Source organism: Ambystoma mexicanum, chromosome 9 (assembly GCF_040938575.1).
Source record: "Ambystoma mexicanum isolate Mex_15411 chromosome 9, UKY_AmexF1_1, whole genome shotgun sequence".
Classification (NCBI taxonomy): domain Eukaryota; kingdom Metazoa; phylum Chordata; class Amphibia; order Caudata; family Ambystomatidae; genus Ambystoma; species Ambystoma mexicanum.
The window spans coordinates 972,552,464-972,568,972 of record NC_090931.1 but is presented as its reverse complement, the minus strand read 5'-3'; the positions used below and the strand labels follow the sequence as shown (position 1 = coordinate 972,568,972).

Genomic DNA, 16,509 nt, shown 5'->3' with positions numbered 1-16,509 from the left:
CATCAGAACAAGAGGAAGTAACCTCTGCTGGTGTTAGATATGGTACAAGATCTGTCCCAGAGGAATTAATTGATCCTCAATCAAGAATTAAAGATTTGCAAGAATGTTTGCAAACAGCAAGTGGCCTGGATACTTCTCCAGAGTACGAATTTGACAAACCAGACCCATCATAACAAGTGGATACAAGTTATAGAAGACTCATGGGCAGAGTTACAGAGTTTATGGGGTGGGGTAGGAGTTCACCAGTCAATCATGATGATGACATGACGGATATATTATCTGGAACACCCCAACAAGACCCCATTTTACCCTTTCACATTGCATTACAAGGAAGGGTTAGTTATGCATGGGAACATCCTGAAGCCATAGGAGCTGTGAATATAAAGTTTGTGGCAAAGTATAGACCTTGTACTTCTGATCCGGAATACCTCAGTAAACCTCCATCTCCGGGAAGCTTAGTAGTACAGGCAGCTACTTCCACAAAAAATGCTGCATACCCTACAATCCCTCCAGATAGGGACGATAAAGTGGATGCATAGTCTAGGAAAAACTTTACATCGGGTAGTATGGCTTTGAAGTATACTAATGTAACCTGTACTTTAGCAAGGTTCTCTTATACCCTGTGGGACTGTATGTCAGCGGCAGCTGAACACCCAGAAGACTAAGAACGTGATGGCTTTCTAGGTATTATAAGGGATGTAAAGGAGGCTTCGGGAGAATACCTTCAATCAGGACTGGACACAGCTGACCGTATCAGCAGGTCCATGGCGACTAGCACAGTGCTACGCAGATTTGCGTGGCTAAGAAAATCTGGGGTTGCTCCTGATGTGCAATCCAGACTTCTTAATATGCCCTTTGATGGCTTGAGATTTTTCGGTAGCAAGGCAGATGAGTTTGGAGAAGCTACAGACCTCCAAAGCGGCAGCAAAATATCTTAAGTGCCGCTATAAGACAACCTCAGCAACGCCCCTACACAGGCTCATCTTCCTGGAGGGGTCGTCCTTTTCGCTACTCTTCCTCAATTGGAAAAGGAAGAGGGCAGGTCAATCAGAGGTCAAAAAAAATTCCTCGGGGAAGAGGAAAAGGTGCTAGATCAGCCCCAGCATCGGCATCTGTACCAGCAGCCGCTGCTGCAGCAAAACCACTCTGAGGTTTTCACCCACAAGATCCCGGTGGGAGGCAGGATCTCACAGCATCTGAAAGAATGGCGGGGGTATTACTTCAGATGCTTGGGCACTGGAAACAGTATCCCAAGGTTATTGCCTTCCTTTTCTAAAGAAACCTCAGAATCATCCTCCGGAATACAACTCTGCCAAGCATCCGGATCCGCTCCTGTTGCAGGAAGTTTTAACCCTGCTACAGAAAGGTGCAATAGAACATGTACCTGTAGCGGAGAAGAACAAGGGTTGGTATTCCCCATACTTCCTTATTCCAAAGAAAGACGGAGGACTGTGACCCATCTTGGACTTGAGAAACTTGAACAAGTTCCTAAGGAAGGACCAATTCAAGATGGTCACACTTTCTCAGATCTTTCAGGCTCTCCAACTACAGGACTGTTTGGTTTCATTGGACCTTCAGGATGCTTACTTTCATGTGCCAATCCATCTCAAGCACAGAAAGTACCTGAGGTTTGCGATTGTCAATTCTCACTATCGGGTTCGAGTTCTGCCATTCGGGTTGACCTCCGCCCCAAGAGTTTTCACCAAGTTGGTGGTGGTGGTGACAGCGAGTCTCAGAAGAGGGGGGATTCATGTCTACCCCTATCTGGACGATTGGATGATCAGAGCACGTTCTTCAGAACAAGCCCTGGATCACCTGTCCAAAACTTGTCACTTCCTTCACAAATTATGTTTTTCTCTGATTTTAAAAAAAATCAAACATGATACCATCACAGAAGCTCCAAACAGTCCTGGATACCTGTTCGGGAAAAGCCTCGCCTCCCGAAGAGAGAGCTCACGACATTCTGCAGATGGTGACAAAGTTTCAGAATGCCCAGAATCTTCTGGCCTTCGATTTTCTCAGGTTGCTCGGTCTGATGGCATCCTGCATGTTCCTGGTGCCAGAAGCCAGATTGAGCATGAGATCTCTACAATGGGCTCTCAGAACTCGATGGTCCCAGTTCTCAGGGGAAATGTCAGATCTACTGCAGGTCCCAGCCCAAGTAGCACAGGATCTACAATGGTCGGCTTGCAGACATCATATCCTCAGAGGAGAATCTTTTTGGCAACCATGGCCGGAGATAACAGTAGTGACGGACGCCTCACTCACGGGGTGGGGAGCCCACATCAATGACCTGACAATCAGCAGACGTTGGTCTCCATCGGAGACCAAACTACATATCGATCTTCTGGAGTTGAGGGCAATCAGACTAGCCCTGACGGCCTTTCTGTCCTCTGTATGGGGAAAGAATGTTATGATAATGACGGACAATACAGTGGCCATGTACTACCTCAACAAGAGGAGGTGTAGGGTCACTACTGTTGTGCAGAGAGGCGATGCAACTCTGGTTCTGGGCAATACGAGAAGGGATCTCTCTATCGGCAATTCATCTAGCCGGAGAGAGAAACACAACAGCGGTCGCTCTGAGCAGGCAGAGCACAGTCTCTCACGAGTGGGAGATAGCTCAGGAAGTCATTCAAGAGATCTTTGCCCTTTGGCGAACCCCTCAAGTAGATCTGTTCGCGACCGGGGTCAACCAGAAGTGCGAACTGTACTGCTCAAGGGAATTTCCCCCGAGAGGAGCTCTAGGGGACGCGTTTGTGGTGGATTGGGAGTTCCATCTACTGTACACGTTTCCTCCAATCCCTGTGAGCCCTCAAGTAATCAGGAGGTTGAGAAAGTTCGGGTAAACCATGATCCTAATTGCTCCGGATTGGGCCAGGAGAACATGGTACCCAGACCTTCTCGACATGTCCATCTGCCCTCCAATACGTCTTCCAAGAAGAGAGGATCTTCTCTCGCGACAGGAAGGTCATGTTCTCCATCCGGAGTTCAACACTCAACCTTCACGCATGGCTTCTGAAAGGCTGAGATACAAGGATTGGGACCTTCCGGATGACGTGATGGAGATTTTGCTTTCGGCCAGAAGGTCTCTGTATCGGTGTCGTTGGAACAAGTTCAGTAGCTGGTGCAGAGAAAAGAATGTAGACCCTCTTCAGTGTAATATCCCCACAATTTTATCTTTTCTCTCACATTTGGCCATTCTGGGGCTCCAGTTTGGGACAATAAAGGGATATTTAGCAGTGCTATCCACCTTTAAGCGCTCTTCTGAAGTAGAATCTTACTTTAAAATACCCTTGATAATTCAATTCCTAAAAGGTTTAAATAATGTCTTTCCCCTAGTACCTTTCCAGGTTCCGGTGTGGGATCTAAATCTAGTTTTAACATTTATCACATGTATTCCATTTGAGCCTTTACATTCTTGCCCACTAAGGCTCCTTACGTTAAAAACAATACTTCTCGTAGCATTGACATCAGCCCGCAGGGTAAGTCAGTTGCAGGCGCTTTTGAGCGGACCTCCTCACACCATCTTTTATAAGGAGGCTTAAACCTTCTTTTCTGCCAAAAATTGTTTCAGATTTTCATCTGTCACAAAAGATAACTTTGCCTACGTTTTATCCTCCCCCCTCATACAAGATTTGCAAAGATTCACCATTGTGATCAACTTTTCGTGGGATACACTGGACGTAAACTGGGCCTTCCGGTAACAAAACAAACTTTATCCAGATGGATAATCTTAGCCATAACAGAATGATATAGATTGGCAGGAAAAGAACTACCTGATGGACTAAGAGCTCATTCGACCAGGGGCATGGCAACTTGTACAGCATTAAAAAGGGGTGTCCCTGTGCACGATATTATATTTGTGCAGCAGCCACATGGTCATCTGTGCACACCTTTATAAAACATTATGCATTGGACTCTACTTCTTCTCAAGGAGGTCTGTTTGCAAAATCTGAACTACATTCTGTACATGATTAAAAAAGGATACTGTACTCCCACCTCCGAGACAAAACTGCTTTGGTCTTTTTGACAAATACGTGGGAGGACACAATCCATTCGAAGAACAAGTTACTTACCAACTGTAACGTTCTTTAGATTGGATGTTCCTCCCACGTATTCCTCATCGACCCTCCCATCCTAACCCCACAGTACAGTTTACGTGTATCACACTCTAAACTCTTTTAGGGCTTGGATCAAAAGAGGCATACCGTAAACGAAGTAAGATCCATGGATTATATTATACGAAAAAACAGAACTGAGGCCAACGGGCACGCTCGAGGCTCTTGTACGAGGGATGACGTCTATACTCGACGGATGCCGCCGAGGGACATGGACGCTGCGACCTCCAGTGGAGCGCCCTCTGCTGGAGAAAGAGAAAAATTTCCGAGGCGAAACCTAAAGGTAAGGATATATCTAAGATGAGGAATACGTGGGAGGAACATCCAATCGAAAGAATGTTACAGTTGGTAAGTAACTTGTTCTACTGTTCACTGGGCCTTAGTTTTATCTGGAATCCCGTGCTTGGATTTCCTTAGAATAACTGCTAGTGTGGAAAAAATTGCTTATGTTATGAAGTTAGACTGCCTGTTAGTGTCCTTAAGTTTGCATACATGCATTGTTTTATTCTGTCCTCAATGTTTATCTGTTTTGTTATAACATCTCTGAAGAAATTACTCGGTGAGTAACTTGCGTTCCGACTGGAAAAACTGATTAGTAGCACAATTTCTTACAGCTCTTACAATTCTCCCATTGCGAATATTGTTGATGAACCGCTTCTGATAGCGTGGAGTTTATCCTTGATTTAATAAACAATATAGTTCTAGACACCGAAAGGATCTGGATGGTTAGACACTGTTTGATAAGGAACCTGTATCTGAATGTATAGTTTTAGAATTTTGATTGAAATGTTTTCACTTTCTATTATTTGTCCTTTTTGTCACTTTGTTATAGTGGAAGTTACAGTAGCCACTAGTAACACTGTTTTATTTACCCTTTCACATTCTAGAATATAAAGCCATTATTGTTTTATGTTTAGACACCTGAGAAGAAGCAATCGGATTCTTCTAGGGGGAGAAAGAGGAAAGCAGAAATCCAGAATGAAAGCAGTCAAGGTAAACAAAATACAATTTCTTAGAAAGTAAATAAAAAAAAGTTGATTTAGTTTATATAACCAATAACCTGCAATAAAATCGAAAGACTTCAGTTCCAAACCCACACAGTGCGATTATCATAGTTGCAGCGAAGACTACTGTATCAGTGTAGTTGCACATCAGAGGCCCCAGGACAGCTGGAGGTGCAGTGTCCATCGGATATTGAGTAGGCTGCATGAGGTGGCCAAATGTTCTTCAGCTGGTCGGAAGGATGCAAAGTGGAACAATATCCGACCTCTACACCGGGTTAACATAAAATGTCAAGTTTCCACTGGTCGTGAGATGGGCGGCCCCTGCCTCGCACCATTGCGACTCTTCTCCTTGCCAACAGCAGTAAAGGTCAAGGCGGCGCCTAATATACTTCGCCATCTCCTTCGTATACCCCAACATAGCGACCATGGGTGTGGGGGGCACTTTCTCCCACAATCCCACTGATATTGTCGAAAACCTGTGTCCACAAAGTATGAATACGAGTGCAGTGCCATGACTGGTGTATAAATGTGGTTGATGAAGCACTGCATCTGAGGCATGAGTCACACGTTCCTGGGAAGAACTTGTGTAGTCAACCAGGGTTAAATAGAATTGGTGCTGAAATTTGAAGTGGATCAATTTAAACCTTCTGTTGACTGCCACCCTTTTCGTCTGTGCACAGCAGAACTGACGTGTGTCATCCGAGAGGGGGACACCAAGAGCGTTCTTGCACTTTCGACGGGAATCAGCCCATCACGCTGCTTTGTAGACTATGCTAGCGTACAACCTGGACACCATCCTAGCACCATTCCCTGCGCTGACCACATCATGCAGAACTGGGGCAGTGGGGGTGCTCCTTGGGAAAGTAGGGGAACCATTTCTTCAACCCATTCCGCATCCTGAAATGTAGAAAAACATCCAACGTTGATATGTCAACCTTTACCCTAAACTTGTCCAACGTTTTGAATTGCCACCCAGGAAACAAATCTTGTCAGCACAAGATAACCAGCTTGGCCATGCATTGCGTATATATCCTCTCACTGGTCAATGGGATCCCTGGGACATGCGTTACAGGAAGGAGGGGTGTGTAACACCTCTCTCCATGATTTTCCCTCGATGCACCACCAGGCTTTGCAAGTGATCTCAACCATGTTTTTGGCTCTGGCTATACAATGCGGAGAAGTGAGAATTACTGGCCTCCGTGGTGATGGGGCTACCAGCTCTCTTTCAATCTGGACGTGGAATTTATCCGGAACCAGGTCTTATCAACATGCCAGGAATGATGCCTGTGCCACAACCTAATAGGTTTCAAGGTCTGGGAGAGCGAGCCCGCCCCTCTCCAGTGGGGCAGTATGCTTGCCTGCCTCTCCTGCCATATGAAGCCAGAGATCAGAGTTTTTAAGGGTTTAAAAAAGGAGGGGGGAAAATGTCAGTCTTCCTTGATCCTGGCACTTATGAGGGGTTCACCATTACCCAAAGCCAAAAGCGTCGAGGAAGAATCTTTGTGCATTATAGTTGTAACAGGTAATGCATTCGTTTTTCCAACACCCATATATGAAGAAAGGGTGGTTTTGGCAGTGGGATTCTTTGTCCCCAAGAGGGAGTCGGACCCAGTGAGGTCCCACTTGCCCAGACCCCTAGGAAGGGTCTTGCGTTGCAGGCTCACCTCCATAGCCTCAAAGGGGGTGGGTCCCCTCTGGGGAAAAGGGACACATTTTCCAAATTTGTCACAACATTCCATTTGAGCTTCCTTTGGTCATCGCGCAATTCAGCTTGTAGATTCAACTAACCTCACTGCAGAGCTGTGTTCTCTATGGCAGGTCTTCTATCCTGAAACAGATTAAACCAGAGATCAATTTTATGTTGGCTGTAACAACTGTTAGAACTAATACTTACATGTTTGGAGTTCTAGGAAAATTAGGCCTTCTTCCCAGGCTAATGCTTCCTTGTGTTATGTATCTTGTGGGGCATTATACTGACCAGTGTGGCTGGCGTTCCATCAGAAAGAATCTGTTCATACACATTAATTACATTCTAATGACATGGTTTACGCATATCAAAATCAGTTACTATTCTAGCCCTGTGATATACATCTGAACTGCCGGGGCAGGGGGATGAAAGATGGGCATATCTGAAGGATAATAAATATTGCCATGCCCTGTGAGTGGCCATTTCCAAAATCAAACCCGAGGCCAGTTGAGCTTGTTCCACAACAGGCTTAGTGTTCTATTCAATTCTACAGGATCGACACATACCTGTTCTATAATGTGTGCAGAAAGTTGCTGCAATCTCGGAACCAATACGTTCTCCTGTACTCAACCGCTCATTTTTATTCTACCAATTGCAATGCTTTTAGTAATCTGTTGTGAATTAAGGTGTATGCAACTCTGAACTTACAGTAAATATGAACAAATTAAAGACTCACCACGCATCGGTACTCTGGCTTGTTTAGACAGAGGGGTCCCGACCAGTGTTTTAGACTTTTACTTAGATGGTTGCTCAAGTTCACAATAAGGCCATTCTCCCGTATGACTGAGAGAAAAGAGTAGATGCAAATAAGACGACACGTGTAGCGACATTGAATTGTCGGCATTGACGACTCTAGATGAGTGTGGTCAAGACTTTTTAGGTACATTTTTTAGTTTGATCTTGACTTGTACTGTTTCACATTCTCCAGCATTGGATCTTTCATGGATTCACATGCTTAGAATATTCCCCGTCGTCAGACTGGGAACCCTCGGTACACATATATATAGTCATTTCCAATAGGAAAAACTTCTGCCCTATCCCCGTCTGCGTCCTCTACGGGGCCGCCCACGTACGCCCCGTTGGACGTGATGGTATATAAGCCCCGCCCCCGCGGGTCCCTTCAGATTTCAACCGTCTCCAAAGATAGTGGGATCTCCTCGTGTATTTTCTTCAAATACTTATCGATTGTTTCTAACTCCTGCGAGTTTGTCTGTTTGGTCCGCTTCTAACTCCTACGAGTTTTGTTAGTTGGTCTGGCAATAATGTCGGGTAAGCCTCTTTTCCGCCCGTGTGCCACGTGCGGTCTAAAGAAGGTTTATGAAGGGGATGGCCATCTTGACTGCATCTACTGCCTTCACCCCCACCACTCGGCGGACCAATGTGATATCTGCAAGGGGTTTTCCCAAAAAACCCTGAAGGACCGGAATCGGCGACTGGTCTCGTGGCTGAACGACGGCGCTGGAGCGTACCCTCAGTCGGAGGTAGGATCGGTGCGCAGTATCGCCTCAGCGAAAACATCAGAAGCTCCCGACGCTCACATCCGTCGGAACCTCCGGCCAAAAAATCACGACCTACGGAGAAGGACGTGCCTCGAAGTCATTCCTCTAAGGCCTCATCGAAAGAATCGACGAAGAAATCATCTTCCTCTTCTTCTTCGTCGAAGAAAGATAAGGACAGGCCAAAATCCTCCTCGAGCGATCAGAAAAGATCAGCTACGAGTAGAGAGGCGGATAAACGCAGGGAGAGCTCCGCGAAGGCGGGACCGCCTAAGCCACCTGCAGGCCCTCCGTCGACGACGACGACGGCGACGATCCAAGTGCCCACTCCGTCACAGTCCCCCGCCTTTCAAACGGGCTCATCGTCGACGACGATTCCCTCGTCGACGGAGTTCCAGGCCTGGAGGCCAGAAGCGTTCGACATGGGGCTACCCGACACACTGCTACAAGAACAGGCAGTTTCGATCGCCTCCAAAGAAGACGACGGCTTCAGAATAGTGAGCCCGGAAGACCTGGGGCTACGGCCCAGATTTCCTTCTGGTGCAACCTGCTCTCAAGTTTTCACCCAGCCTCCAAACGCCCAGGCTACTCTCTCCATGGAGGTACTTTCCTCCTTACACTCGCTCTTGAAGTCCCTGGACGAAAGGCTCCCACCTGTTCCGACGACTCCCCTCGTCGACGAGCCCGGACCTTCACACCGCCCGACTAGATCGGTCGTGGGCCCAACTGCTCCAACAGTCCAGGAAGAAGGTGAGCTCTCGGACTCCCTCTCTGAACAGGGGTCAGCTTCTGATATCTCCCTCTCGCCGTCGAGAGACCCGTCATGGGTTTCGGATGTGGAGGTGGATCCTCCGAAAAGTCCCATTCACCCATCTCCACCGGATGACATAGGGGCCTTCCATTCCATGATGGAAAAGGCCTGCAAGGAGTTCGGTTTGACCCAACAAGAAGAAAAGAAGGACTGCTTCCTCTTTGACCACAGGGGCAAGAATAGGCGTTCCGTTTTTTCGATACCGATACTGGACCACGTATGGAAAGAGGGCGTCCAAACCATGCGGCATCCATTCTCGGAACCTGCGGTCAAAGGCCGCGTAGAGAAAAAATTTAAAGTTCCAGATTCGACGCCAAAATGCCTCTCTGCGCAACCCACGCCTGACTCGGTGGTATCGGCGGCGGCGACGAGAAAGGCAAAGGCCCAGCATAAGTGCTCGACCCCGCCGGACTCCGAAGCTAGACGCCAAGACGCTTTCGGTAAGAAGATCCTGTCAGTGGGAGCGTCAACAGTGAAAGCAGCGAACTCCCTGGCAATCATGGCCAGGTATGACAGGGAGATGTGGCACAGACTGGCACCCATTTTGGACCACCTCCCAGAAGAACACAGAAAATCAGCTATCTCCCTGGTTCGTGAAGGAGAAGAAGCCTCGAACCATGCTATCAATATAGCGGTGGACCTGGCAGACTCGGGGTTCAAACAAATTAACAACGGAGTGGTTCTACGACGCCAGGCCTGGCTCAAGTGCACCAACTTTAGACCCGAGGTGCAATATAAGGTCGTCGACATGCCTTTCGAAGGTGACCACCTGTTTGGCGAAAAGGTGGATGAGGCCTTGAAAGGAATGAAGGAGGACTCTGAGACGGCGCGCTCGCTGGGCTCTCTCCAAAGCGGTAAGCCCTTTCGTTCCTTTCGCCCCTTTAGAGGAGCTACGGGAAACGCACGATTTAAGGGATCCAGGGATAGAGCATTCGGGAGGTCTTCATATCCGTCCCAAGGCTATAGACGCGCCTCACAGTCCTCGACCCGACGCAGAAATTTCCAGGCCTCTAAGAGACGTCCCACTTACTCGTCGTCGACGGGAAAACAAAAAGATCAACAATGACGTTCTAGGAGGGAGAGTGTCAAGTTGCGTCGAGGAATGGGAGTCAATTACGACAGATCGGTGGGTTCTGGACACGGTGAGACTGGGACATTACCTAAGATTCAAATCCAGACCTCCAAGACGTCCACCGATACGCCTGTCTCAACCACACCTAAGCGTCTTGCGTCGAGAGGTTGCGCTCATGCTAAAAAAAGGCGCCATCGAGTTAGTCCCTGCTTCACAGAGAGGCTTAGGGGTTTACTCACGCTGCTTCGTAGTAAAGAAACCAAACGGGAAGTGGCGCCCCATCCTCGACCTACGGGACCTCAACAAAACCCTGCTGAGTCAAAAGTTCAAGATGCTTACTCTACAGGAGGTAATCAGATCGGTCCAAAAGAACGATTTCCTGGCGTCTCTGGACCTCCAAGATGCGTATTTTCACATTCCGGTGCGCACTCACCACAGGAGGTTCCTGAGGTTCCTAGTCGGCCAAACACACTACCAATTTACTGTGCTCCCTTTCGGCCTGAAGTCCTCCCCAAGAACCTTTACAAAGTGCCTAGCACCCGTAGCAGCCTGGCTGCGGAAGGAAGGGCATCACGTTTACCCGTACCTCGACGACTGGCTCGTGAGGGGATCCTCCCCAGCGTCGACCAACGACAGCCTATTGACCACCTTGCGACTGCTACAGCGTCTGGGATTTGCAGTGAACTACGAAAAGTCTTCACTAAAGCCCTCGAAGAGCTTGAAGTTCCTAGGTGCTCAATTCGACACCCACACAGGACTAGTGAAACCATCCCTGGAAAGGTTGTTGAAGATCAAACACCTGACAAGCCAACTTCGTTTACAGAGAAGGTTGTCAGTAAGAAAATATGCGGCTCTCCTCGGCTCCATGGCATCGTGCATCCACCTAGTCGCGAACTTCCGGTTGTTCATGAGACCTCTACAGGAGTTCCTATCAGACAGATGGAAGCAGGCCACAGGCCGCTGGTCGGACAAGATAATAGTCGACGACGAACGAGTTATCAAAGCCATCCGATGGTGGAAAGTGGCGCGCAACCTGGACAGAGGGGTCCCCCTGCAGGAGCCGGAATTTCAGAACACCATCATTACAGACGCCTCTCTGTCGGGCTGGGGAGCACACATGTCACGTCACCAAACCCAAGGCAGGTGGTCGTCGACCGAATCTCGCCTACATATCAACGTCCTGGAGCTAAGGGCGGTGAGATGGGCCCTGAAATCTTTCCTCCCACACATCAAGGGGTCAAAAGTAAGAGTGCTCACGGACAATACGACAGCTATGTTCTACCTGATAAAACAGGGTGGCACCAGATCCAGGACCCTCTCGAAGGAAGCTCAAAAGATCTGGCATTGGGCTTTAGAACACCACATCTCCCTAGTGGCATACCACCTACCGGGAGCGTAGAACTTACAGGCGGATTCCCTGAGCAGGACTATGTCACAAATACACGAGTGGGAGCTGGACTCCACTCAACTCGGGGAAATCTTCGAAAGATGGGGGACCCCGTCGATCGATCTCTTCGCCACGGAAAGAAACCGAAAATGTGCTCAGTTCGCGAGCAGATGGCCCCAAACAGGCTCCCTGGGGGAAGCGTTCTCGTTTCCGTGGACAGGCAAGTTCCTCTACGCCTTCCCTCCATTTCCCCTCATACGGAGGACGATCCAGGGGATCCACAGGTACAATTGCCGGGTCATCCTAGTGGCCCCGCGCTGGCCGAGGCAACCATGGTTCTCAGACCTCCTTCATCTGTCGCTGGATCAGCCGATACCATTCAGGAAAGTACCGAACCTCCTGTCCAGGGACGAGGGGACCGTGTGGCACCACAATCCGGACAGCCTGAACTTAACTGCATGGCTCCTGACTTCTCGGAGTTCGGGAACCTAAAAGTCTCGACTGATTGCCGAAGGATTCTGCAGGCGGCCAGAGCCCCGTCCACTAACAAATCATATGTAAGCAAATGGAAAAGGTTCTGTATATGGTGTCAAACACAACAAAATATACAACCTTTGGAAGTAACTCCGGAGCAAATCCTCCCGTATCTTCTTCATCTTGCGGAGAGCGGACTGTCATCATCGTCAATCAAAGTACACCTGGCGGCTGTTTCGAGATTTACCAGAAGAAGACAGTCCCCTCCACTATTCAGTGACAGGCTAGTGAAGCATTTCATGAAGGGTCTGTTTAGAACCTTCCCTCCGGAAAAACGGTTCCCACTGTCGTGGAGTCTGAACACGGTTCTAGCTGCCTTAATGAAGCCTCCCTTTGAGCCAATGTCCTCTTCATCTCTACAATTTCTATCTTGGAAACTCGCGTTCCTAGTTGCCATCACTTCGGCTAGAAGAATGTCGGAACTACAGGCACTGGTCATAGACCCTCCATATCTGAGGTTCTTTAAGGACAAAGTTATTTTATCAACTAACCCTTCATTCATCCCAAAAGTACCGTCGGTCTATCATAAGCACTCGACCCTGGTACTCCCTACTTTCTTTGCATCTCCTTCGTCGACGGCGGAGAAGGCTCTTCACACTCTGGACGTCAAAAGGGCGCTAAAATTTTACCTGCAAAAAACGCAAGATATCAGAGCCACCAGACAGCTATTCGTCGCCTACGGCCCCTCGGCTAGGGGTAAGGCTATCTCCAAACAAGGTCTGGCTCGCTGGGTCTCCTCGGCGATTACCCTGTGTCATTCCAAGGCCGGGAGACCTCTACTACATCGTCCCAGAGCCCATTCCACGAGATCGACATCTTCCTCCGTGGCTCTATGGGCAGGAATTCCGCTGACGGACATCTGCCAGGCGGCGGCATGGTCTGTTCCGCACACGTTTACGCGCCACTACTGCCTGGAAAAGCAGCACGCGGATGAGGTACAAATGGGAAGGGCAGTGCTTCGCCACCTTTTTCAATGAGGTAAGCCAAAGTTTCAAGAAGAATGCTGCCTATTATTATTTGGCCTCAGCTGGTTTTTCAGAGTGTATACATGAATGTGCATAGTTTATTGACCTAAACATAAGTGGTTGGGTAGATATGTGCGCAAGGGGTGCATACTGAGTCATATGACATAGCATTGTATGGCGGAAATCCGTTTCGTATCAGTATAATAAGTTGTTGCTTACATACATGGTGTAAACGGTAGTGTTTGGGGGTGTCTCTACGAATGTAAGTTACATTGCACTCTCACCTCCTTCTTGATGTTACTGCTTTACAATCTATTCTAAGCATGTGAATCCATGAAAGATCCAATGCTGGAGAAGGGAGTAGTTTCTTACCTGTAACTCCATTTCTCCAGCATTGGTATCTTTCATGGATTCACATGCGCCCTCCGGCCTCCCCGGACTGCAATGTGGAAGATTGGTATGTAAGCAAGTTTTCCCCCCGTTATCTTGGAGGGGTCGAAATCTGAAGGGACCCGCGGGGGCGGGGCTTATATACCATCACGTCCAACGGGGCGTACGTGGGCGGCCCCGTAGAGGACGCAGACGGGGATAGGGCAGAAGTTTTTCCTATTGGAAATGACTATATATATGTGTACCGAGGGTTCCCAGTCTGACGACGGGGAATATTCTAAGCATGTGAATCCATGAAAGATACCAATGCTGGAGAAATGGAGTTACAGGTAAGAAACTACTCCCTTATTCCTTAGATGTTATTTCGACTTTGAAGACGCCCAAACTGAATAGTGTAAAGGACACTTGGCATACCTTAACGACACAGTAAGCCTGATGTGGGTGGATTCCGTGTTCTCACCGCTGCTTTCTTTCTATTCCCTCCTCTAGGTTTGGACTCCGTACATCCATCCTTCTCGGTTGTATAAATTGTTGCCTACTCCCCTTCTTGTGTTGGCACAACACCTTTTTGTGTAGTGTGTTATGAAGTACAGTTGGTTCCCCTGAAGAAGTTCACGGTATAACTCGTTCTTAACTATTTGATGAACGAAACATGTTGGGTTTCTGTGCACTGGAAAATAGAGCAGTTCTATTAACAGCATATTGAGTTGTTTCTTGTACCTCGTTGCAGAGAAGGGGTTTGTGTCCATAAAAGATTAGTCATATAGGTCCAAGGAGGTAATCCTGATTAGAGGAGCCCCGTTGTTCTGCTCACCAGCTCTGTTTGCACTCAACTGCTGTACTGTACTGTTTGCATTTTGCACTTTTGATTTTAGATTTGTATAGGAAGGGTGTTTTTTTTTAGGATTGCACTTTCTTGCACTAGGGCTTGTGAGGTTTTAGAGATGTGTAATATATTGCATATGTTTCAGAATGTCAGTTTTGTAATGTGTTTTTTAATTTTTTTTATTGATTTAAACTGTTTTTGACTGAGTTGTCCAAACGTAGGAAGGGTGTTTTGAGAGACACTTGGAGTCTTGAGTTGTCGGTTGTCGTCACTCTTTGTGGGGCCGAATCCCGTTGTCTTTAAATTGCTCCCCCGGTCTCTTCTTGTATTAGTTTTTTAGTAATCGTCGCCACACATCAAAATGAATAGGCCACAAAGTGTCCCAGTAAGGCAAGGAAATATTCCCACATAAGCAATTTCTAAACGGCTGGTTAGTAGGTAGTGTGTTCTAGTAACTGTCTTCCAATGGAGTCTGAGGGTGTGGTGGGTATTCTCTCAACCCAACCAATCTAACCTTTAAGGCTCTTCAGTTTCTTGAAGTAGTCCGAACAGAGCGATATCAGAATGGCTTGTTATAGGTTTAAATGCAAGGATACAATCCGAATTTTACTTGTTGCATCATGACCAGCCATCAACAATGGCAGTGTTATCCCCTTATCTACTGAGAGGTTTTTAAATTTTCAATCATAGGGATGTAGGTTCAGCTCAAATAATGTTTGACCTTGTTTGCTGAGATGTTTCACAGTCACTACATGAATCTTTTATGTATAGGCGTTACTCCTACGTCCCGTCCCCTTTCCTCCATACTTATGGGACATCACTCCGTCCTGTGGGACGGGACCGGAGCACTTTGTAAAAAGCATCCACATTTTTTCCAAAAATTTGGCCTGCCTCTTTCTTGCGCGGGGCCCGGCACACGGCCGTTACCTCGCTCATCTTGGCTCCACCCCGCACATCGCCCATCAGTCCTTTTCTCCGCTCGATCGGGGCCAGACGCACTTGCATACTCAGAAGTTTTTCTTCCCTTTTTTTCCCCCTCTGTCTCTCGCTAGCGTTTGTTTACTGGCCTGTCTGTCGTTCAAGCTAGACTTTCCTGATTGTTCATCGTTTCACCGTCGCTTCACGAGGGCGGATCCCCATCCTCTTTGTTTAGAGTGTTTGGGTCCGGATCACCGTTGGGACTCCTGTTTTTACTGTGACTCCCTTTCGGTCCGGGCACTTCAACGTCGGTCGGAGCGGTGGGAGGAGGTGTTCTGACGAACTCCTCCTTTGCATTTTCAGGCGTTCATCGACGAGAAGAAACCACGCCCGGTAAGTTCTTTACTTTTCAGAGCACCCCGGCCGGGGGATACCTTTCCGTGTTCCTCTCGGGCCGGGAGGGGCGTTGATCGCTCTGTCACCGGGGTTCGCCCTGAGATGCCCTTCGGGCCTAATAATTCTACCAGAGTTTTCTCAGAGGGTCTCTGTAAGAGGCCTGTGAGTATGCTCTGAGGCCCCTCCGGTAGGGGCTGTTTGTAGACCCAATTCTACTGAGTCGTGGGGTACCTGAGCTCGCTCTGAGGCCTGTCGGCTTCCCTCAAAGATAAAACCGGGGTTCGCGCCGAGGCCTTGGCTGGGCTTGTGGTTACCGAACAGATGTTCGAGGCCCGCGCAGATAAGGCTTTTACCGGGCCTGGGTACGAGGTCCCTCGTACAGAGGCTAAAGCTACCAACAGTTCTGAGGCCGGTCAAGGCTTTGTCGGTGAAAGCTGTTACTCGCCATTCCCGCTCTTGTGGTGACACCAGACCTGTTTAGTGGGCAAAGAAGCAAAGTTCTTCTTTTACCGGCAGTGCCGAGGTCCTTCCTTCGAAGGCTCAGTTGGCGGTTGGTATGTCACAAAAACATTCCAGACCTCATAGTACCAGCTCTGCCGAGGTTCCTTAAGTTAAGGCTAAGATTAAGACCCCTGATCCATCGACCGGGACCCCTGCCTCACTACCTCACGTGCTGCAGTTCCCCTCAGATGAGGACAAAATGGCGCCCGTGCCCACCACGACCGCGGCGGCCATTTTAGGTGCTACCCCTACAACTACGCCATCGGCCTCTCGTGTAGGGCTTGGTCCCTTGGGTGAACTTAAGGTCCCTTGTGCGCATCCTTACCGGCCGGTTTATGATT

General features: G+C 48.3%; 1 protein-coding gene across 5 annotated transcripts in view; it reads left to right on the top strand.

Annotated features, from left to right (window-relative positions):
* Window positions 1–16,509, top strand: part of TLK1 (tousled like kinase 1) — a 1,414,233-nt gene that overhangs the window by 284,756 nt on the left and 1,112,968 nt on the right. For all 5 annotated transcript variants that reach the window (XM_069616191.1, XM_069616192.1, XM_069616193.1 and 2 more), the window contains one exon: window positions 5,039–5,114. In XM_069616191.1, coding sequence (XP_069472292.1) covers window positions 5,039–5,114 — 76 coding nt within the window. The remainder of the gene's footprint in view (window positions 1–5,038; window positions 5,115–16,509) is intronic.